The sequence below is a fragment of the Engystomops pustulosus genome, chromosome 6, assembly GCF_040894005.1.
Source record: "Engystomops pustulosus chromosome 6, aEngPut4.maternal, whole genome shotgun sequence".
In the NCBI taxonomy this organism is placed as follows: domain Eukaryota; kingdom Metazoa; phylum Chordata; class Amphibia; order Anura; family Leptodactylidae; genus Engystomops; species Engystomops pustulosus.
In genome coordinates, this window is record NC_092416.1 from 51,202,114 (window position 1) to 51,227,295 (window position 25,182).

At 41.0% G+C, this 25,182-nt stretch overlaps 1 protein-coding gene across 1 annotated transcript in view; it reads left to right on the forward strand.

Annotated features, from left to right (window-relative positions):
• The window catches only part of VWA1 (von Willebrand factor A domain containing 1), a 56,497-nt gene that overhangs the window by 15,559 nt on the left and 15,756 nt on the right, over nt 1–25,182 (forward strand). The window contains exons 3-4 of the mRNA XM_072156051.1: nt 16,385–16,951; nt 24,821–25,099. Of these exons, the coding sequence (XP_072012152.1) occupies nt 16,385–16,951; nt 24,821–25,099 (846 nt within the window). The remainder of the gene's footprint in view (nt 1–16,384; nt 16,952–24,820; nt 25,100–25,182) is intronic.

Sequence of the window (25,182 nt, forward strand, 5' to 3'; positions counted from 1 at the left end):
CCCGTTTATCCTGAATTGCTCTCTGAGCTGCCTTTATGTAGCGTGACAGTGACCTGAATTTCCCTGAGTTAGCCAAAGACTTTAAATGAGTCGTGACGATAAGTCGAAGAAGTTTTGCTGTCACCTACAACTCTCAATGAAGATCCACAGGAAACCATCCAAAGCCAAATTTCTTTTTTACTTTTTCTTTATATTTGTGAATAGAGGTAGCTATGTCAGGAAAATAGGCCAGATTTCAAGCAGCGACAATAATCAAAAGACTATTAAAGGGGTTTTATATTACTGGAAAAACATGGTTGATTCTTTATGGAAAACACTGCCCAGGTTTTGTCTGGTATCAGAGTTGGCCTACTATGTAGCAGAAGATCCTTTAATGGGTCCAAGTTCCAATACAAGAAATATCCCCTGCTGGAACCCAATGGCCCTGCAGAAAACAAAAAAATTTTGGGGTTGACCAACCAGAGATAACACCTTTTCATATTGGACCTTTTGTCTAAGCAGCTTTACTAACAAACCCAGTATTACAATGGAGATATTTAGTAGATGTTCTCCATCCACCCCCACAACATCCATTTTCACAGGGTTTGTTTTCTTGAATCTCCAATTTTTATGCATGAAACTGATGTATACATAGCATGCAAGTTGGCCAAAAGATTATTGATTTTTACAACCAAAATGTGGTGTCAGGTTTTGGTATCTGTCAAGTGGCGTTCAATGGGGCAGATTTACTTACCCGGTCCTGTCACAATCCAGCGGCGCGTTCTCCGACGAGGATTCAGGTCTTCCGGCGATTCACTAAGGTCGTGCGCCCAATGTCCACCAGGTGTCGCTGCTACGCCGAGGTCCGCCGGAGTTCACCAACCTATTCCTGTGAGTGATTGATTTTGCGACACAAATCATTTTTTTTCCCGAATCCGTCTGGTTTTCCGACGGCCATTCCCCCCGATTTCTGTTTCGTGAAAGCCGGCGCCAAAATCCGATCGCGGGCGCCAAAATCCCGACGGAATTCGTTGCAAAAAGGAAAAATTCGGGCATCCCGACGAAAGTGCGGCCGCGGAGCCCTTAGTATATGAACTCCAATGTGTTTGCTGTAGCACATTGTGAAAGTACCCCTTGGCATTAAGAATGTTCCTTCTATGTTGCAGCCTTTTTTTATTACTAACAATTTAATTTTTGCCTAAACCCTCACTTTACCTCTTGTTGTGCTTGTAGAAGTAATCGGGGATGATGGAATTAATTAACCAAAATAATTAAGTAGAGATTTGCACTGAATAAAAGAAATTAGGTTTTTGAATCTGCGAAAATATATGCACAGGCAGTCCCCAGGTTACGTACAGGATAGGTTCTGTAGGTTTGTTCTTAAGTTGAATTTGTATGTAAGTCGGAAATTTATATTTTATAATTGTAAACCCAGCCAGAATTTTTTTTTGGTCTCTGTGACAAATGGATTTTAAAAAAGTTGGGTTGTTATAAGAATCAGGAATAACACTAAAGCTTCCTTACAGACACCTGTGATAACTGTTATAGCTGATCATTGTAGCCTGGGGCTAAAGTACAATAAATTACCAACTTCAAGAGGGCCGTTTGTAACTAGGGTTCGTCTGTAAGTCAGGTGTTCTTAAGTAGGGGACCGCCTGTATATGCAATAACAACAAGTTGTTGTATTGCAAAATACTGATAATTAAAGGGGCTGTTTCACCATTAACATATCATTCATTTGTATTGGCGATAAGTATTCGATGACTCACATGGGTCACACATTCACTCTCCCACCCTAATTATTTGGATGGATAATAAGTTAGAGCTTTATTCATTAGACAAATAGAGTTTGAATAGTGATCAGGAAATGATAGTTTCATGTAAGACTAAAATGTTTGTTTATAATTAGACGTTAGACAGGGTTGGTTGAGTTTGTATGCATCTCTATGGTAACAGACTACATGTGAACTATGTAGTCTGATCCTACTGTCATGCCATGTTACCCTTCCTATTTATAGATGTGATAAACACGGAAACTGCATCAGGTTTGTTTATAGTCTGTAAACTCAGAAAAACATTGTTCTGCATAGGAGGTAAATCAATTAAACAGAAACAAAAGCTGTTTGGATAGTTACATTATTTTTTCTTGATGTACTGAATATGGTATACAATCAATAGCAAACGTACACATATTCTTTCATTGTAAGTCAGTGGTGTTTGCAAAGTAACAAAGATTTCCTATTGAAAAGCCATAAGCTTTAATAAGATCTCCAAAGTCAAATTCCATTCATTGAATTAATGTTTACATTGTTATAGTGGCATGCAAGACTTTATCCCCGAAATTCTAAAACTTACACTTAGTTTATTCATGTGCTGATTCATCTATAAGCCTAAAAGTGTGTAATGTATGTTCCTTAGTGAGTGATTGCAGGGATAGTAGTAACATCCTGCAGTATGTATTATATATACGCTGCTACCTACGGTGCTGAAATGTACAATCTGCAGCAAGGTTAGGTTGCTGCACTTGTTTTATGGATGGCTGGAAGGTTTCCATGTTATACTATGACACAGCCTGAGTCATAAACATAATACCAATCATTTCCTTGGAAACCTGAATTCCATAGAAAGTTTCCTAATTCCTCGAGCACGTATTTGGTTATTTAATAGAATGACATTTTCTCCTTCTACTAGTTGCTACTGGTAACTTTTGCAGAGATATTTCATGTGTGAATTCCCTTTTGGCATTTGTTAAAAATAAACAGGAAAAAAAACCTGCACTGATTAACTGCTTGATAAATCTTTATAGGGGTACATCCAATGCATATACAAAAACATGTTCTAAGGGCCTTTCTATGTGTAAACTGCTTACACAGGTATTTAAGAAGTGCCCGCGCCAAATATGAGGTTTACATGACCCTTATGTGTCGTGGCTGCACTAATCTTTATGCGACACATATTTCGTTATTGAAATGGGTGTTCCAGTGCACAGTCAAATCTTGCGCCACATTTAACATGCAAAGTCCAACAGCGGTGGGCCAAAAAAAGGTTGTTTCACTCTGTCGGAGCAGTGCAGGGAGCACCAGATTCATATAGAACATGCGCCAGAAATCCTGAATCCCTCACCTTCTGCACACTACAGAGGCATACTGCAGTTTGAACTGTATTTGCTTAATGTGCCCTAATGGCCCACATATGTGCCATGGACAGTTTGCACTGTTTGCACTGTTTTAAGTAAATGTGCCCAATATGTGTAGTCTGCAGGGGGCGCCAGATTCAAGATTTGTGGCGCACGTTCGTCATGAATCTGGCTTTCTCTGCACTGCTCTGACAGAGTGCACTAACTGTTTTTTGGTGCACCTGTAACACAGGGAGTGCGGCACAATTCTGTCGGACTTTGCATATTAAATTGTGCACCATAACGCCCATTTCAATGACAAAATTTGTGTCGTGTGAAGAATAGTTCTGCCGCGACACAAAACATATATGTGGTACGGACACTTCTTAGATACCTGTGGAAGCAGTTTGCACATAAAAGAATGTGCAAAGTCTGCCAGAAAACACGGAGCTTAGTAAATCTGGGCCATAGTATTTTGTTTGCCTATAGCCACCACTAGAGGGAGCAAGGGAGTTACTGCATTCTGTGTATACACTACACACAAAGTATGTAGTAAGCCTCCTCTAATGGTGACTGCTGGTAGCACACATCATTCTGGAACTAAAAGGGGTATTCCCACAAAGACAAGTTTCTTATATGTACTCAGGATAACAAAATAACACTTTCTTTAATTCACAAAAATTTCACAGATATAAGTCCAACCTGTCTCTATCAGTCCTGCTGTACACAATTTTAATTTCCCCTAGACACAACCCAGTAACTTCAGACTGAGGGTCAGGTGCCATCTTGGATGAGATCGTGCAGATGAGTTTACTGTCCGTCTCTGCTGTGTGGCTGCAGCCACGTGCTCTGCACTGAGTTCACACTGCTGCACACTGAGACACAGACACTTCCTGCTAGGTGATAGTGAGCAGTGAGAGAGGCAGCAAGCTACAAGGAGATAAGTGATCCGGGGGAAGGGGGAGGCAGGCACATATCTGGGAGTGCAACAGTGTAATGGTCTATCAGCCTCTGTATAATAGGCATCTCATACATCTCTGATCTGTCTCATCTCTTTCTATGTGTCAGTGTGTTAGTACAATGTCAGAAGCCTGTGCATATACACCTGTACCCTGAAAATGTAACCACATTGTCACCCTACAGAACTAGATGGGTCATAATGGGGCAGATTTATCAAGTGTCTGGAAGTCAGAATATTTCCAGTTTCCCATGGCAACCAATCACAGCTTTAAAATATTCATGAGCACTGGTAAAAAGAAAGCTGAGCTGTGATTGGTTGCCATGGGCAACTGGAAATATTCTGACTTTCAGACACTTGATAAATCTGCCCCAATGTGTCTGCTGGAGAGGACCCGTCCACACTGAGCAGCATAGAGAGTGATAGGAGCTAAAACAGCAATAAAACTCAGTAAAATAGTAAAGTAAGGGGTTAAAATGATCTTTATTGTGTTAACATCACTAGGGGATTCTTTCGTGGGAAAACCCCTTTAATACAATGATCAAACAATGTCATGAAATTCTTCCCTATGACGAGAAAACCTAATGGTGAATATACCAATGATGCTTTATTAAGTATTTTTCATTTTAGACTATATCTCTGTTTTACAAGCTGAGAACTTGTAGGAGGAAGTGAATTCCTCCTGTTCCACTCAAAGGGTTACCCATGGAATACATGAACATGCTGCATCCTCCAGAAAGAAAATTAGTCTTGGAACCTGCACTGAATAATGAAGGGGGGATCCTGAATACCTCCAATACAACAAAAATATCTAAAAAGGTATTATAATGGTATTTAATGATACCGAAGAGACTAAAACAATTGCTACACTTGATAGTATGCTTATCATGGTAGGTCTGGCTGACAGGAGAGAATAATAGCTGCATTTCTCACCTTGAGACACAACAGCAAAGATTGCATGGAATTTTTTTGGTCTCTGTGACAATTGGATTTTAAAAATGTTGTGTTGTCATAAGAATCAGGATTAACAGTAAAGCTTCATTACAGACACCTGTGATAACTGTTATAGCTGATTATTGTAGCCTAGGACTAAAGTACAATAAATTATCAATATCCAGAGGTCCGTTTGTAACTAGGGGTCTTAAGTAGGGGACCGCCTGTAAATAGAAAAGTACAAAAAGCAAATCTTCACCTGGACGCACTTCTGGATTAATAAAATGGAGATCCAGTTCAATTGGAAAAGATAGATTTATTTTACTTTATTTATCTACAAGAGGATCAAGCCAGAACCTTTGGGGGCGCTGCACCCCTCCTTATTAGGAGTCCATAAGATTGTGCTGACTTGGATTTTACTTCTTCTAGATAGATAGATAGATAGATAGATAGATGCACTAGCGAGGTAGATAGATAGAGGCATTACAGAGGTACATAGATGGATAGATAGATAGACAGATAGATGGACAAACGGACACATAGATAGACAGACAGACAGGTGCATTAGAGAGGTAGGTAGATGAATAGGTAAGACAGATGAGATTTATAAATGGTTAGATAGAAGTAGACAGATGAAAGTTCATCTTTCAGAATTGTTCTGCTCTTGTGCTAACAACATAATCTTTTGTGAAGCTGATGGATTTCAGCCTATAATAACATCAATAAAGAATATGATCTGTCACATTTATTGAACTTTTGGCTGAAGAATTTTCCATGTTGCCCTAACTCTATATTATTCCTGTAACGGCAGCCGTCTCCCTGATTTATGAGACCTCGTGTGATAATAGCAATACGTTCGATTATTTGTCCGCTCTCCCTCTGCCTTTGTCTGTATCACCGATCCTTGTCATTAGTCTAATCTATCGACTCAGATTGCTCCTGAATGGGAATTGTGGAATTGAACGTGTGACTGAATGTGCCATTGGCTCCAGGCAGAGCACAATGAGATATGTTCTAATATTCTACAACCAAAGAAGAGCAGAGATTGATGTTGGTGTCTGGTATAATGAAGGATGGCTAGAATGATGAGTAGGGGTGTATGATGGGTTGGAGGAGGGGTGTTATAACTGAATTTACATCCATTAATATTATTGTAAATGATCAATGTCTGCACTGCTCCACTAATTCCAGTTTATGGGAAGAGGGCATGGTTAATTTTCTCAAAAGAGCCTTCTCATGTTCAATATTGATGGTTTATCTACACGGCACAACCTGGTAAGCTGACATCAGTGGGGGAGGGTTGAGCTGTACAAGAGCACAAAGGTGGGGGCTGAGAGCTGAGCAGTCTGCAGCACAGACAAGTCACATGTTGTTTTCTGAAATGCATCCAAACCAAAGCCCAACCCCTAGGACTACACAGAGGATTCTGTTAGGGTGCAAGGTAAGTAATAACACACAATTATATTGTAATGCAAATGCTTAGAAAAGCCAGACAGACATATGAGCAAAGCAGCTGTAATGTGCTTCTTCAACCTGTCTTTAGTGAAAATTAGGTCCCTGGTGACAGGTTCCCTTTAACTGGGTGCTGCCACAAGACGATATACAGCGTCCTAATCAGCGGCTGTTGCCACGTAAGGACGATCTAAATCGTCATCACTGTCACTGTGCCAGCACGATCCGCAGCAGGAGACCGGCCGTTCCACACAAAGATCCATGCAAAGAATGCTCTTTGCAACACAGTTTAACTCCTTAATTACTGCAATTGATTACGAACACTCGCACGAGCGCCAGCGTATGATAAATATCCCCCACTGAACAAACTCTGACTGAAAACTGATTGCACTCTGATGCAAAATGTGCGTTTTTCACTGACCATACTCTGATCGGACCCTGATCAGATTTGCAACGCAAGTGTGGAAGGGGCCTAAGGAAGCGAGAAAACAAACAGTGCGAGCAAGAAAACACTAACAAATATACAAATGTCTCTTTCTCTGACCTTTTCAAGTGGACAAGTGTATAATACAGAATAAACAATGTGATATTTACAAAATGGAAATCTCCCAAAGCGAGCGGGATGATGAATGTCTGGATGAAGGGTGATTTGCAGGGACAAGGAATGAGGATACACATAGGGCTCCATGAGCCAAGTCTGTTCCTAAAACAATGACATTTCACATGGACAACCTTGAGACTTTGCTGTGTTTGCAGATCCTACATCCCTGTTGACTGTCAGTAAATAGGAACATTCTTCCTTTAATCCATAGATTCAAAACAGGTTCAAGCCTAAAATCTATTACAGCTGAGTTTTTGCCACAGTTGTTTCCAGTCCAGGCAATCATTTGTTATAATGTATCAGAGCAGCCAAATATATTAAGAGGCCAGAGAATTGTTACTTTGGACTTCACACAATTGTAGCAAACACAAAACTGTAGTAAACCTATAGAGTTTTCATACTGCTTAACCTACTCCATTATACTTAGAATTAACATGTTACATATTATGAATATTAATTTATTGCATATATTATACTCCAGAGCTGCAGTCATAGGGATAAAGGCTTAAAGGGAATCTAGTGAATCTAGATTCACATTTTAAAGCAGTGGCACTGATTGAATCCACATTGATGCCGGATCAATGGTTGTAAAGGTTTTTATTGTCTCCTTGTCCTTGAGTAATTGCAGCTCATTAGCATATTTTAATAACATCATTTTAGATAAGGGATCTACAAGGCCAGATCCTGTATCAGATTGGAAACAGGATTCTGTTAGAGATGCTGCATTATAAATTTCTGAATTTTCCCCAAATTTCTAAAGATCTCTGGAAATTTCTCTAAAATAGTTTACAATCGAAAAAAAATAAAAAAATAAAGGAGGAATACCCACCTTACCACTACCCTGCTGCTCTGCTCCCTCCCGCTGCTGGTCTTTCTTGTTTCTACCAAAGTGATGAGGTGTCGACAAGACCTTCAACCAACGCAGCCAATCACTATGCAGGAATAGTTTTGGCAAGTATGTCTTCGCAAAACACCATTGTATGTGCAAACCAAATATGTGTGTGGCATTTGAGTACATGGGGTGCTAGAGGTCATATGTTCCTGTGATTATTCCTAGCATTCAGACCCACCTATTAACTACGATCTCATTAAGATCTCATTAAATAATCAGAATGCCCATTCATTTTAGTTTTTTTTATATAAAATTGGAAAAAACATCATCACGATTTCCTTATAAGGCTATTTTTTTCCCATTACATCCTGGAGCTTGCAATTTAATTTCACCTTTGCCAGTTACAGTAATATAAAAAGGACAGGTAATAGTTAATAAAATCTACTATATATGTTGCCTCTAAGGCCTCTTGCACACTAGCGTTGCGTTTCACGTGCGTGTGCAATGCGTGAAAAACTGACGTTTTTGCTGCGTTTTTGTTGCATTTTTCCTTGGAGTAATTTGCGTTTTTTTTGCGTTTTCGGCGCATTTTTGACGCGCGATTCAATGGGAGACTCGAGCATATTTCAAAGGGACCATGGTTTGGGATTAAAATGTGTTATTTAATTGAAAAATAATGTCTTCTGATAATTTGCAAACATCTGCGATCTATTCTTCACTGTTCCGCGCGTATATTATCTCCCGACAATTTAGCAGATGTGAAGAACAGTGAAGAATAGAATAAAACCAGTGAACACAGTGAACACAGTGAACACAGGATCATTTAAGATAAAAACACAGTGCAGAACACAGTGCAGAATAGATTACAGATGTTCGGCACATCTGCTTACTTGTCGGGAGATACGCGCGAAACGGTGCGAACAAAATAGCATGTGAAGAACAATATATATGTGTGTGAAGAACAAATTGCAGATGTTTAAATACATCTGCAATGTGTTCTTCACACATATATATTGTTCTTCTCCCCGCGGTGTAGACAGGGCACGGCGTGAGCGCGCACAAAGTTTCCCAGGTGTCGCCCACCCTCCCTTTACTCGTAGCTGTACACACAGGCGCGGGGTAACGTCTGCTGAGCGGTGCCAGTGACATAGGAAACCTTCACACACCGCCAGGTTCCCCTTCTCTGTACGGGATAGCAGCCGCAGGTGTCGGGCTGCGTGCTCCCGTGTACAGCAGGTGCCTGCTGCCGTCCTCCTTGCGGCGCTGCAGGACTTTGAGTGAGGGAACAGCTGCATACTACACAGTCTCCGAGCCCTCGTGTCCCCTCTTCTCCTGCGACAATGGGACAGCCCCAGCAGTGACACGGCACCTGTGCAGCACACATTAAGGGGGTGGCGGCTGCTTACTATTGTCATACGTCCCTGACGTGTATGAACGCTGTGCTACATGACTGAGGGAAAGCTTCAGTTCACACGGGAGTGTTATCTGATAACACCCTGCGGGAATGTCCTGCGGGGGAGAGGAGGCGCTGCCAGCCGCGGTGTAACCGATGTTATCCACTACAAGGATGGGCACATTGTTGTTCAAAATAGCATGTGAAGAACAATATATATGTGTGTAAAGAACACATTGCAGATGTTTCCATACATCTGCAATGTATTCTTCACACATATATATTGTTCTTCACATGCTATTTTGTTCGCACCGTTCCGCGCGTATCTCCCGACAAGTAAGCAGATGTGCCGAACATCTGTAATCTATTCTTCACTGTGTTCTGCACTGTGTTTTTATCTTAAATGATCCTGTGGTCACTGTGTTCACTGTGTACAATGATTTTATTCTATTCTTCACTGTTCTTCATTGTGTTTTTTTAATTAAATGCTCGATCGCGAGCAGGGGAAATAATGTTATTCTGGTCACCTAGCAACCCTTACGTTTAAAACGCATTGCACTCGCATTGCACTTGCAATGATTGCGAGTGCAATGCGTTCTTGATGCATCTCCATAGACTTGAATGGGGCGTGAAAAACGCGCGTGACCCGCAAAAATAGAGCATGCTGCGATTTTGACGCGCGTGCAAACGAACGCAAGCACGCGCGTTAAAAACCACGCTAATGGAGAAAGACCCATTGAATACAATGGGACAGAGTGCAATGCGAGTTCTGAGCGTCAAATGCACGCGCAGAACTCGCGCGTGAAAAACGCCAGTGGAGAAGGGGCCTAAGACGATTACCTGTCAGCTTATGTAGGAATAATAATGGTCTGCTAACATCAAAGAGCAACTGGAATAAATTTGCATAAAATATGAATATGAAGGTTTCTATAACAATATTCTTTCTTCTCTTTGTGATCACATTGTCAGAGTAAGGCTACATGAATCATCACTGGATTTAGGATTATACATTACTATGTTGCATTAGCTACATCATGTAGTGAGAAAGCTCAGCAGTGCCATACCGACCAATGGTTGTCCAGAATTGGAAAGAAAGGATCTCCTTTGTTTGTAGAAATACTGTCCAAAAAACAGATCCGTTGGCAACCCCATTGATATGTCAGACTTATACTTAGTTGTGTTGCAGAAAAGTATTCCTTCTGTCTAAAGTCCTCAACTGAATAATTGGTTGGTTCACACAGAAGTGAGCTCCAAAATTTAAACTGCTCTGCAGGTGATATCTGCGAGGTCCCACCAAGTTGCAACAGTGAAAAGTACCGTAACCTTTTTTCGGTTTGGTTGATCCTATGAAAAATACAACTGAAAATGGGATAAATCAAACTTTTTTAATGGTGTACACAAGGGGGCACATTTACCTACCCGGTCCCTGTGTAATCCCCGATCCGGACTGTCCGACAAGGATGAACTCTGGCGCGATTCATGAAGATCGTGCGCCCGATATCCTGCATGTGTTGCTTCCCCAATCAGGTCTGCCGGAGTTCACCTTCTTCTTCCCGGGGTACGTAAGTGCATGGCTTGCGACACAATTTTTAAGTTAAATCCCGCGGTTTGTCCAATTCCGTCGGACCCCACTGATTTGTGTCGCATGAAAGCCAGTGACAAAATCCGATCGCGTGCGCCAAAAACTCCTTTTAAATCCCTGCCCCAGCGGTGCAAAACGGAAATCGTCAGGATATCCGACAAAAGTGCGGTCCATGGGGCCTTCAGTAAATGAGCCCCAAAATCTACAAAGCTCTGATATAAAGTGTTGTGCAGGGGCGTAACTACGGTGGTAGCGTGCCTCCCTGGTTTACTCACTTTGCCGCGCTCCAGCGACGGTCTCCTCGCTCTAGCGTGCCTTTTTCCCACATCCTAGCCATCTGGTCATCTATAAATAGCCAATGTCTTCCCTCATGGCCCGGCAGATCTTTGTGCTTCCATGTCATTGAGAAAGCTGTGTCCCATGTTTAGACTGATTTCCCGTTGTGACCCCGGTTCTGTTCCTGATCTTGCTTCTCAGCTGCCAGCCCTGACATTCTGCTTTGCCTCTGACGATGATCCTGTCCTGCGGGCAAAGTCGCGCCTGTGGAGCGACCTGGTGGTACCACGCCGCAACAAGTCCAAGCTGCTTTGCGATGGCCTCTGGTGAAAACCGGGTACTACTGAGACTCCGCTCCCAGGTGCTTACGTCATTGTCCGTGGTGGTACAGCGGTTCCACTACCCCTGATCCTGACAGGTAGCAGCCAGAGCAGCTGCTATGGGGCCTGTAGTGTTAGGGGACCCCGTCATCCGAACTGACACTAAAGAATGGAGGATGTGCACATTGTACAGCATTAGATTGATAGATCGACAAACAACAGCAGCACAATCAAAAAACAAAGGGATAGAGTGCTATACTTAACCCTTACCCAAATAAAGTACAGAATTTAATCCAAAAAAGAAGGCAGCACTCCCAATAAAGTGAAAAAATTTAGGAATTTATTTCACCTCATGTCCAATGTTACAGCTTCAGTCAGCCTTTTTTAAAATAGATAGATAGTGTGTTTGGTTGTAGGTCCTCAAAGGTTGTCTTCTAGAAACAGAACCAAATTGATCAGTGAGATGTGGTTCTGCTCCTCTGCTGTGAATGGGCAGGTGTAATAGTACTTCAGAAAGGAGACAGCCCTGTCTTTTAATCTTGGACAGCAGGATACATAGATCAGATGCATAACCCTGCACGGTGCTGTAATGACAGATGAGTGAGCGGCAGACAATGCAGCAGCCATGGGTTACACCTCACACCGGCATGTCTGCCAGACTGACACTTCCACAGGTCTCTTCAGGCCAAGCTGTTTTTCATCTCTGGCAGGATGTGTCTGTTTTGAGTGTGGTGGCTTTATTGGCACACTTTTGGCTAGGAATGTGTTTGTTCTCGCTCTTATTAACCCTGTGAACTGCTAAAGTGACAAAGCGTTCCAGTGTCTCATGCGGAAACCATCATAAAACAAAAATCCCTACTTTATAATGGGTATCCCCCGGAAAATGAAAATACACTAAAAAAAAAAGTTATTTTCACTACAGTTCATATGTAAATCAGCCATTTCATGAATACTCCCGCCCCAACAACTAATATGACCTCCTTAAAGGAAATGTACCACCAAAATCCATCATGGTAAACCTTGGAACCTACTCATAGATCCAGGCACCATGACTATGGTAATTTTATTATATTTGTTATCCATGGCCATATTTGTTACTGAAATCAACTTTTTAAAATTATGCTAATGAGCCTGAGGGATGACCGTCTGAGAGAGACAGACTTCTTTTGCTGTCCCCCCTGCTTCCTCGGCACTTGTGCACTGATCACTTCCTGCTGTATTTTTAGTGCTGGGGAAGCAAGGGACGAATGGTTTAGACAGTATAACAGCCTATACAGCCAGAAAGTAGTGGTTGTACTATTGTACAAGTTTGAAGCTGAAGGTCCTGTGAGGAATGGAGATCACGTATGGGGCGGTATTGGCTGATGAGTTCATAGATAGATGGAGGGGACAGGTTATGGACAGCTTTGTAAGTCAATGTTAATATTTTAATCTGAATTCATTGTATAATTAGTATCCAGTGGAGAGTCTGGCAGAGAGGAGGGGCGATTAATTGGAGGGATGTTAGGCAGTTAGCTGGGAGACCACGGAGCAGAATGTTTCAGTAGTCCAAGCGAGAGATGATAAGGGCATGAACTAGTAATTTTGTAGACTCTGGATTGAGGAAGGGTTGGATGAAAGATATGTTCTTGAGATGAGCCGGTGGGTTGTAGTAAGGGCCTGTATGTGAAGCTTAAAGAATAAGGTATAATCAAAGATGATTCCAAACTGTAATGAGCTGTAATTTCTTTTTATTATAAGTCATTAAAATATTTACATAAGTATTTTATTCATTAGACTTTTTTTGATTATATAAAATGTGCTCATTTGTATTTATCACTTTTAACAATAACTCAAAATATTCTCCCATAGATAGCAGGGGAGCCTGTGACTCATTGTTAATGTTTGTGCCTCTCATGCAGTAGATCTGGTTTTCAAGTTGACAATGATCTAAATATACTACATTCTCTCTTGAACATTGTCCCATAAATATGGTCCTTCCCTCAATGCCGACTTTGTACAGGATGCAAGTATATAGTATTATTGTGTAGATTTTCAAACATAATATATTAGGAATCACCCTAGTAATTTCAGTGTGATGGGCCTTTTTTCCCCCAGGGATTACCTCTTTCTTGTCAAAAGAGGGTCCCAAAAGTCTATTCTGTAGTGTCAGGCTCTAGGGGTAGTGGACCCACTGGACCACCACAGACGATGACATAAGCCGACACCTGGGACCAGAGTCTAAGTGGCACCCGGTCTTCACCCGAGCCTGCCACAAAGCAGGTTAGATTTGCTGCGGCGTGGTACCAAGGAGAGGTATAGAAATGGAAGGCAGGTTTGTGGTCGGGGACAGGCACGAGGTCAAGACAGACTGCAAAGGTTCAGGGGCAGAAGCAGAGCAGAAGGTCAGGGCAGGCAGCAGGGGAGCGTAAACGGGAACAGGTCTGGGGGTCACAACGGGAAGTCAATACACAAGCACAGGGCAACAGTACAAGCTTTCTCCAATGCATATAGCACAAAGATCCAGCAGGGTGTGCAGGGGGAAGCAAGCTTAATAATGGTGCTCGCCCAAGGAGTCGGGGACATGCACTCACGCCCAAGGAAGCAGAGACAGAAGCAGAGACAGAAGCAGAGACAGGACAGGTAAGCGCTGTGAGAGAGGCACGGGTGAGCCCGCGACCCTGCGATATGGGTCACAAGAGCACCCGTTACATGTAGGAGATTTATTACAGTATAGCAGTGATTCCTAACCTTGACTTTCTTGAAAAGAGCAATCCTGTATTTATGGCCAATGAGCACTCTAATTTAAAGGAAATCTACCAACCTGCTGAAGGAGTGTAAACCAAGCACACTTAAATGCTGGTGTTTGTCCCCCTGGCAGGATCTACTCTTCTTTTAGCTTGTTGTGCCTTGTCTTTACAAAAAATGCTTTAAAAATTATGCAAATTAACCCAATGGGCTCCAATCTCAATTAACAGTTATGGGGCCTTGAGCTTTTCAGGCTCATTTGCATAATTTTTGTAAAAACTAGGTATATAAAATGAGCAGATCCTGCCAGAGGGGCACACACCAGTATGTCAGCATGCTAGATGTGCAGTCCTTCATCCTGGTGGTAGATGTCCTTTAATTGTTCCAATTAATCTAAAGGAATACAAATTATTTTGCAAAAAGTCCTCATTTCATGACCATTTGGTGACACAGCTCTCAATCAGATTAATGTGTCACCACAGTTCCAGACTGCATAAAACCCTGGTGCCATACTCCTCTCCATCAGTAATATTGCCTCTACCAAGAAGCTTGGTCTCAAGTGGTGGCTGGTGGCAGAATAATATGAATTGTACCTTGTTATTTGCCAACAAAAGGTTCAAGTGTAATATATTCAGAGGCTTTTATATAGGAGAGGACTTTGCTCAGGTGTAAAGAGCCAACTTCATTCATCTGAGAGTAGAGTGATCCTCCCCCACATACTCCAAGTTAGATGTGTAATGGAATATGGAATTATTTAGGGCAAAGGGCAGTTGTTTCCTATGTACATGACATTTTATTATGCACAGAATTACTGAAGGATGAGGTAAGGTACAGAACTTGAGATTTCTGTCTACAATGATGTCTGTCAAAAGACGTGCACGTGGCTAATCTGAGTTATCTATGGAATTCAAATACCGATGTTACCTAGGAACAGGGTCTACTGCACCTAGCGCCTCTCTATGTAGTCAGTACAGGCAGTCCCCGCGGTACGTATAAGATTCTGTAGGTTTGTTCTTAAGTTGAATTTGTATTTAAGTCAGAACAGTATATTTTATAATTGTAGCTCCAGACAATTTTTTTTGGTCTCTGTGACAATTGGATTTTGAAAATGTTGGATTGTTATAAGAACCAGAATTAGCAATAACTGTTATAGCTATTTATTATAGCCTAAGGCTAAAGTACAGTAAATTACCAACATCCAGAGGTCGCTTTGTACCTAGGGGTCATCTGTAAGTCGGGTGTTCTTAAGTAGGGGACCACCTGTATAAGAAAGACAAAGTATCACTAAATCATCCTTTTCATCCTGATCATTTGTTACCTACCTAGGCTGCGAAGGTGTAATATGGTCTCAACACTTGTGTTGCCCTTCATGGTTCAAAATGAAATAAATAGGGATATAAAAACTATAAACTATGATATAAATATAAATTAACCGTAAAAATCATAAACATGTTATCACCCCGCCCAAAAATGTCCCATCTATCAAAATATAATAAGTGTTATTCCAGGCACTTACCCTCATAAGGAAAAAAAACACTCAAAGTTAAAAATGCCACTTTTTTCGCCAGTTTGCACGATATAAAATTTTTTATAAAAAGTGATCATACAGTCCATACAGTCCTCAAAAATGTAGCAGTGAAAACATCATCTCATCTTGCAAAAAATGACCCCTCCCACAGCTCCGTGGACTGAAGTATGGAACTAAGTCATTAGCACCAGAAGATAAAGAATGTTTTTTTTATACAGGAGGATTTCATTTTTATAAATGTATGAAAACATTATAAAACCTATAAAAATTTAGTATCCCTGTGATCGTTCCAACACAAAGAATATAGGAATACAAGTGAGAGCTGTAAAGTTCAAGCCCACAAGAAAATGACGCAAATACATTTTTTACCAATTTCACTGCATTTGGAATTTTTTTCCAGTTCCCCAGTACACGGCATGGGATATTGAATACCGTCAGTATAAAGTGCAATTTGTTATGCAGAAAGCCCTCACTCAGCTCATTACATGGAAAAATAAAAAAGTTATAGATTTTTGAAGGTGGGAAATAAAAAATGGAAATACAAAAACCAAAAAGGGGCTGGTCGTTATGGGGTTAAGATCAATGGTCCTCCAAATGAAGCCATCTATAATACCAAATGGACCATTTCCCAAGTTTACTTTAGGTTTGAATATTTTAACATTTTAGTATTTATTTTTTTCTGTTTCAGATCATCCCAGCTTCATCCCGGATTCAGAAGGTGACCTCTTCTTCCTATTGGACAGTTCTGGAAGTGTGACCTATGATGAGTTTGCTAAAGTCAAACAGTTCATTGGAGATCTCCTCCAACCTTTCACGTTTGGTCCACAGGACGTTCAAGCCAGCGTTGTTCAGATCAGCACTAATCCTACACTGGAATTTTCCTTGAACCAACACACATCTAGTAGAGATGTCATCAAAGCCATCCAGAACGTAAAGCAACGTATGGGGGATACAAACACAGGCAAAGCCATTGATTATGTTAAGCAGAATCTATATACAGAAGACTTTGGTTCTAGGGTTGATGTCCCAAAAGTTTTGGTGTGGGTGACAGATGGACTGTCCACTGATGACATCTCTTCGCCAATGAAGCTTCTCAAGGACATGGGTGTTTCAGTATTTATTATTTCTACAACGGGTCGAGGAAATTACCGGGAGTTATCTGCTGCAGCTAGTGAACCAGATGAGAAATACCTAAAATTTGTTGACAAGGATGATCTGGGCATTATAACAAAGGAGCTACGGGACTCAATCATTGGTATGTGGATCCTCCTCAGAATAAATCAATCATAAGTGGTGGGGCCATACTGTGACATTGGGTGCTTCTATTCAGTAATAACCACTGTTGCTGAAGGATGCACCACAGATTGCCTAAAATTTCATTGTTGCAATTAAATGTTTAACCTTTATTATGATAAAGAAATTGTATTATACTAACTTTTTTAGATTACTTTACAAATGGAGCTGTAATGTGGTTAGTGTAGGTTGGTATTACTATAGTGATAATTACTTTGGAGCAACATTGTGTACTACAATGGCATTCTATAGGATCTTATTTTTGCAGTTAATGGTGGTACCATTGTTATTTGGACCTTTGGATTTATGGGTATTACATTTAAGCAATGTTTTGGATGGTTATTGGACATTTAAGGGGTATTCTCGTCTGGGCATGCTCATTCAGTTTCATTAATCTGCCATATATAAACATTTGTTCAGTTAGATGTTATTAAAAAAAATTTACCTGTGTGAAGATAATGGGGCAGATTTACTTACCCGGTCCTGTCGTGATCCAGCGGCGCGTTCTCTGTGGAGGATTCGGGTCTTCCGGCCATTCACTAAGGTAGTGCGCCCGATGTCCACCAGGTGTCACTGCTGCAACGTTTTTTCCGAATCCGTCGGGTTTTCTTACGACCACGCCCCTGATTTCCGGCTCATGCATGCTGGCACCGATGCGCCACAATCCGCTCACGTGCACCAAAAACCCAGGGCAATTCAGGGAAAATCGACGGAAAATGGTAATATTCGGGTAACCCGACGGGAAAACGCAATTCAGGCCCTTAGTAAATGACCTCCAATGTCTCTTAAATGTAGTCATATGGCTCCTTAGAAACAAGACTGTGTCCTTGGATACGACCACCTCTGCACAAAGAAACAAAAGGTTTTGTATATGAAATGTCCGGGAGTTACTGTATGTCCCACAGCCGTCCTCTGGTAATGAACACTGAATCCAGGGGGTCAGACAGGACTCAATAGCGCACTGGCCACTGCTGCCAAAATGTGAAGTGAAGCCATCTCGTTTATAAGGGACAACATTGCTACATTTATGAGAAATTATCTTCACACAGGAACATTTTTTTTTAATAACATCCAATTGAAAAAACATTTACATATGGAAACTTAATTAAATTGTATGTAAATGCCCAGATGGGAATACCCCTTTCAGAGTTGATACCATACACAGCACCATCCAACATAAGCCAGGCCCTCACTACAACCAGTTTCACATGTTTTAGGCCCAGTTCACACCTGCATTGGGGCATTCTGTTACACTTTAGGAAAGAGTAACAGAAACCAAAAAAAACTGTAATTTCATTCTCTATAGACTTCAATGTATCTTCTGTTATGAATCAGTTATTTTTAGTGCAAAAATTACACTGCTGGGAAAGAAAGGGAACATCATAGACTAGGTCTAGAGACATATATTTTAACCCTGCACTTTCAAAAATCCCCTTATTAACCACCATATACAGGAGCCATTGTCTGCTGCTGCTGCTGTGGCAGTTGGAAGCCGAGCCGTTATTGGTTGCTATTCTGCCATAGGTCATTGATATGAGCGCTGAGCTTTGATTGGTTACTATAAATGATGAGTATAAGACGCTTATGTATGAGGTAAGATGGATAAGGATACAGAGCTAGGGGGGATTTATCAGAAATGTCTGACGTAAAACTGTTCTAGTTGCCCACGTAAACCAATCAGAGATCAGCTGTAATTTTATAAACAGCTATGGGAAAATGAAACTTGAACTCTGATTGTTTACCATGGGCAACTAGAACAGTTCTGCTCTAAGACACTTCAGATAAATCCCCCCATAGACAAAGTAACAGTCAGAGACGGTCAGAGACAGTCACAGTCAGAGACAGATAGAAAAAACCAGAGACAGACAGAGAGAGTCTGAGAAAGTCAGAGACAACTAGAGACAGACAGATACTGTCAGAGATAATCAGGGACAGAGACAATCATTCAGAGACAGGGATACACAGAGAAACCCAGAGACAGAGATATCAGAGACAGATAGAGATGGTCAGTGCCAGAGACGGTCAGTGCCAGAGACAGCCGGAGACAGATTGACACAGACAGAGACCGTAAGAGAAACCCATGGCCAGAGACAGAGATGGTCAGTTGGAGACAGAGACAGACGGACACATATTAACACTGTCAAAGACAGCCAGAGAGAGAGATAGATACAAATAAAATATTTTTTATTGTTTTTTTTGGATGCTTCCAGAGGCCCAAATTAGGTTGGATCAATCAATTGTAGAAAGTCTCAGAAAGCTGGGAGTGGCAATGCCTCGGTGTAAAGGCCAATCACTACACAATTATGGCGGATTACCTGTATTTTATTGAATCATATCTTCATCATTCTTTAACCCCTTAAGGACGCAACCATTTTGTAGCTTAAGGCTCAGCCCGATTTTTTGGATTCGGACTTGCTTCGCTTTATATGGTTATAACTTTTGAACACTGTTACTTATCAAAACGATTCTGAGATTGTTTTTTCCCCACATGTTGTACTTCATTTTAGTGGTAAATTTTGGCAGATAAGTTTTGCGTTTATTTACAAAAAAAAAGAAAATATGATAAATTTTTTGAAAAATTTGCCATTTTCGAAATTCTAAATCATTGTGTTTTCAGGCAGATAGATTTACCACCTAAATAACTTGCAGAATAGCATTTCCCATTTGTCTACTTTACATTTTCATAATTTCTGAAATGTCTGGATAATTTATTTTGATGTCACGCGGCTTACAAATAGAATATCGCTTTTCCGGATTTTCAGAATTGACTATTTTGGGGATAAATACAGTTTTGAATGAAATTTTACATATTTAGCATCAAAACCCCCGTATATAACCAACCCATTTTCAAATCTGCACCCCTCAAGCTATCAGAAACAGCTTTTACGAAGATTGTTAACCCCTTGAGATCTTCATAGTAATTGAATCAAAATGGCGGTGAAATTTAGAATGGTCATATTGTTCCCTTATACGTTCATTTAGCCCTAAAATTTACACATTTCCAAAATATAAAAAGAGAAAACCCACCATACAATTTGTTCTGCAATTTCTCCTGAGTACAAAGACCCCCCACATGTGGCCGTTACTTGTTTTATGGGGGCACAGCGAGATGCAGAAGGGAAGGAGCGCCCTGCAGCTGCCAGGATTTTAGTTTCCTCATTGATTTTGATGGTAGATGTCCTTCAGGGTGCCATCACACGTTCTACTTGCAATGCATTTTGAAATGCAATGCAACCGGAACGGGAAGAGGCTTGTGCCGATCGAATCTGTGTTTCCTCAGAAATACAGGAAATTGGTAACAAGCACACATATTTTGCATTGTTTACAAGCAAAACAAAAAATGCAGAGGAAAGGCAGATGCAATCGGGAAAAGCCTCTCCCCAATCCAGTTGCATTGCGTTGCAACAGAATATGTGAGCACACCCTTAACACCAAGGCAGTACAACTCTGACCACCTCACACTGCACGATTTACCAGATGTATCACAGTGGCTGACACTGGAGGATACATCTGATGTAAATATGTAGTCTTGTACTCAGTAGTATCTGATTGGCTCAGTTTGTGACAGATATTTGTCCAAATTTTAGATTGCACTGCTATCCCCCACACCCATGTAATAAGTGTCTAAAACACATATTTTTTTTTATTTTGCAAGTATACATTTTGCAAGTATACATTTTGCAGATATTGTAGTGAATTTATTGCACATTGAATTTTTTTAGTTAAAGGAAACCTACCACTTGTAGTGGCAGGTTTCCGATGGAAATACCGGGCACCAGCTCAGGGTGAGCTGGTGCCGGAGCTTATTTTAGTTAGTGTTTTAAACCGCGGTATCGCGGTTTAAAACACTTTTTAAACTTTATAGCCGGCGCAGCGAGGTACGCGCTCGGCGCTTACCATGCGCGCGGCTCTCATTCACTTCCTATATAGGCGCGCGCACGGTAACCGCCGAGCGCATACCTGCCTGCGCGGGCTATAAAGTTTAAAAAGTGTTTTAAACCGCGATACCGCGGTTTAAAACACTAACTAAAATAAGCTCCGGCACCAGCTCACCCTGAGCTGGTGCCCGGTATTGCCATCGGAAACCTGCCACTACAAGTGGTAGGTTTCCTTTAAGTTAGTACATCCATTCAATTCAGTAAAACAATGCGCATGGAGCTCGTACACTCCCCCTTGTGGTAGCTACAGGCAGCTGCACTGTTATCACTGCATGTCTATCCAGCAATTTCAGTCAGGGTCTGTATCTACAACTTTTAAATTTGCAAAGTTCCATATAAGTTGCAGCTCTGGGGTCCTGGGTTCAAGACCCATCCAGGTCAACATCTACAAAGAATTTGTATGTTCTCTCCGTATTTGCGTGGGTTTCCTCCAGGTCCTCCGGTTTCCTCCCACACTCCAAACCATACTGGTAGGTTGATTACATTATGAGCCTAATTGGGGACAGGGACCGATTTGGCAAGCTCTGTGCAGCGCTGCGTAATCTGTGCGCGCTATATAAATAAAGGATTATTATACAGGAAATAAAAGAGATGAGGCAGCACTCCTGGAAAAAGCTAGGTGCTTAATCACCCAACGTGGAAGAAGCAACATTTCAGCCCCTCAATGGAGCTAATTTTAAGCACGCTATTAAAAATAGCTCCATTGAGGGGCTGAAATGTTGCATCTTCCACATTGGGTGAATAAGCACCTAGCTTTTTCCAGAAGTGCTGCCTCATCTCTTTTATTTCCTTTGGCAATCGTTTGCTTACCTTGAGTACGATCAGCGGAGGCTTGCCCCCACTCTGGGACCTTAGTTCCCTCCTTCACAGTGCTGCTCTACCTTCACAGTTGTACTCATCAGGATTATTCTCTAAGTACAGTGACACCACTGAGGAAACACCCCATATATCGGCAGCAGCCAGCAACCGTCTACTGCTGTTGTTCACCCTCATTCAGGTCCGAGGAGTAGTCATTGGGAGTACCCTGAGATACGTCTGTGCCATACGTTGTAAAGACATGTTGGGAATCCGCCAGATGTGTCAATACAACATATGGCAAAAAAAAACGAAATGTGAACCCAGGCTTAGATAAATATCTTTGCAGATGTGACTAATATCTACAAAATGTTATAGAGGAATGTACCAGACACAGAGGGGGCAAAACATATATTTTGGGGTTTGTTTAAAGATTCTAGTAGTGAACCCTGACTCTAGTTCTAATTGATGGCGGACATGATGCTACTGAAAGGTACAGATGGGCTACAACTGGTGCAATGAGGATTTGTGTCTGGGGACAAAACAAAACTGTTGCACCAGGACCTGTGAGATTTTGGCTGTGGCCCTGAATCCACATCCCTGCTCCTAGGCCACTTATCATCTCTGTAGTGGAATAAGCACTCTCCCCCCGCAGTGTTAATGGGAGGATAGAAGATAAACCAGCAGTACTGCTTGTACTATTGTGTATTACGCCTTTTCTATTTATATGTATAGCTGTATCCTTAGTGTCAAGTCTTGGCTATGACGCAGCAGCCATTTTTATCTTTGGACCTGAGTAATGCAGAGACACGCCTGTGGTTACTAGATATATAGCAGATTATTATAAGGCTGGCTCACACTAATATGTCTATGACAGGGTCCAGATCCTGCTAAATACAGATAGTCCTGAGTCACAGCAAATGTAGGATCTCACCTGCTGATTCCAGTACAGCTATAATGGTTTTACTAATGTAACAAAATTTTGTTACCATAAGGTCCTGGATTTAAATACACTTTTACTATCAGATTGGTAAAGACCTAACACCCCAACACATCCATCAACTGGGAAAAGCACTGCCATCTCGACTTTACTGTTCACCAAACACAGTGCCTTATATTGTATTGTGGCTGTGCTAAGTATTGCATGTTAACCTTATTCATTTGAACAACCACCTAGCCAAAGGATGTGACTTGAGTAGGAAGAGAACGAAAAGCTGCCATCAAAATCCATCATGATAAACCAGGGACACTTACTCATAGATCCAGGCACCATGACTGTGGTAATCTTCTAATCTTTATTACCCATTGCCTTCTTCCTTCTAAAATCAACTTTTTAAATTATGGTAATGAGCCAAAAGGGTTCTACCAGAGACACTCTGTGCTGCAGCTTCACTGGCTGGTACACCTTGATAACAAGAGAATTGAAAACACCAAATAACCAGGGTATAAGGTAAGTACAAATAACCAAAAACCAATTAGTATGTTAACACAAACATTAAAGGGGTTGGCCAGTTTCAGTAAATAATTTATATTATTTGTGTAATGAAAAGTTATACAATTTTTCAATATACTTTCTGTATCAATTCCTCATGGTTTTCTAGAACTATGCTTGCTGTCATTCTATGGAAAGATTCTCTATTTACTTCAAGTAGCTATAATCTGTCCATGGGGTTATGATGGCCATGCAGGTGCACAAGCCTTTTATTATCACTGAGAGGAATAGGAGCTGTTTGATACTAACGGCCCATGCACCTTGTCCATCATATCATCATGGACAGAGTGGGGGTCATTTACTAAGGGCCCGCGGTTTTACCCGAATATTTCCAATTTGCGCCGATTTTCCTTGAATTGCCCCGGGTTTTTGGCGCACACGATCGGATTGTGGCGCATCGGCGCCTGCATACACGCAATGGAAACCGGGGGTGTGGCCATACGGAAACCCGACAGATTCTGAAAAACCGCCGCTTTTTATAAAAAGAGTGTCACTGGACACATGCTTACCTGCACCCAGCAACAGATCGTGAACTCCGGCGGACCTCGGCGCACTTCAGCGCAGCAGCGACACCTGGTGAACGTCGGAGGAACTGCCTTACTGAATCGCCAGAAGACCCGAATCCACCACAGAGAACGCGCCGCTGGATCGCGAATGGACCAGGTAAGTAAATCTGCCCCATTATATCCACTGGAAGTAAACTTAGTAGCTTTCTATAGACGCAAAGCAAGCAGAGATCTAGAAACCATGAGGAACTGATACAGAACGTATATTGGAAAATTGTATAACTTTTCCTTACACAAACAATATAAATAACAATATTTGCTGAAAGTGGACAACCCCTTTAATGTACCTGAGATTAGGTGCTTTGAATGTAACAAACATTAAGTGTTATGACATAATATTTTAGCTCGTACAAGGTTATGGTAGTCAGCCCAGCATCACAGTGTCTGCAGGTAAATTATTTCAATATTATAGTTTTATTAATGGATTTAAAAATGAAAATAAAAAGTCACTACAAAAACAACAAAAAGTCTAAAAGTCTACAATCATATAATTTTTTTTTTCTTTCTTTAAATGTTTCATGAAACACCAGAGTAATTTGTTGTACACTGGACTCTAATGTCCTTACATATAACTACCTTCTCACCATCTCTGCACAGGATCCTAAGATTCTGTAATATAAGTAGGTCCATAACAACATGAACGGGTGTATGTAATAGTAGAATAGACAGATTCAGAATAAGTTGCACTAAATCATATTAAATGTAAAAGCTCCAGGCTTTTTTTATTATTTTTTTAATATTCTTAATAAACAAAATATTTTTTTCCATTTGAATGCGCTTTAAGTAGTTTTATTCCCTGAACCTAAGCTAATGATGTTCCATATATTGAATTTCCAAGATTTGGGAGAAATGTGATTATTATTTTTTTTTAGAAAAACTTAACAAAGTCCCCTCAGGTAGCAAAAAATGGAGAACATTTTGACTAGAGTCAATGCTGCCATCTTGTGGATATATTGGAGTACTGCAGCTTTCAGTGTTGCAATTTAAACATGTAAACATTTTACTTTAACTTATTTTATACAATTTTTTTTTTATTTCAGAATTGATTCAAGCAAAGAGACTACACGCAGTAAATATTACAACAACAAGTTTCCTGTTGACATGGCCAAGATTATTGTCCAAAGATATAGGACATTACGTTTTGGAATATGCACCATTGGCTGATCCAGGGAAGAAGTTACAGCACACTCTACATGGGGATCAAACAAGCTTTGAAGTTACAGGATTAACTGAAGATACAACTTATAAGGTCACACTCTACCCTGAGTCTAATATTGAATATTTCCATCCTCAAACCATACAAGTGTCTACTTTTCCAGGTAAAATATTGTAAACATTTTGAAAAATGCTCAGAATAATGTAATATGACCTGATACTAATATAGTGGGGTCAGTCTGTCTTC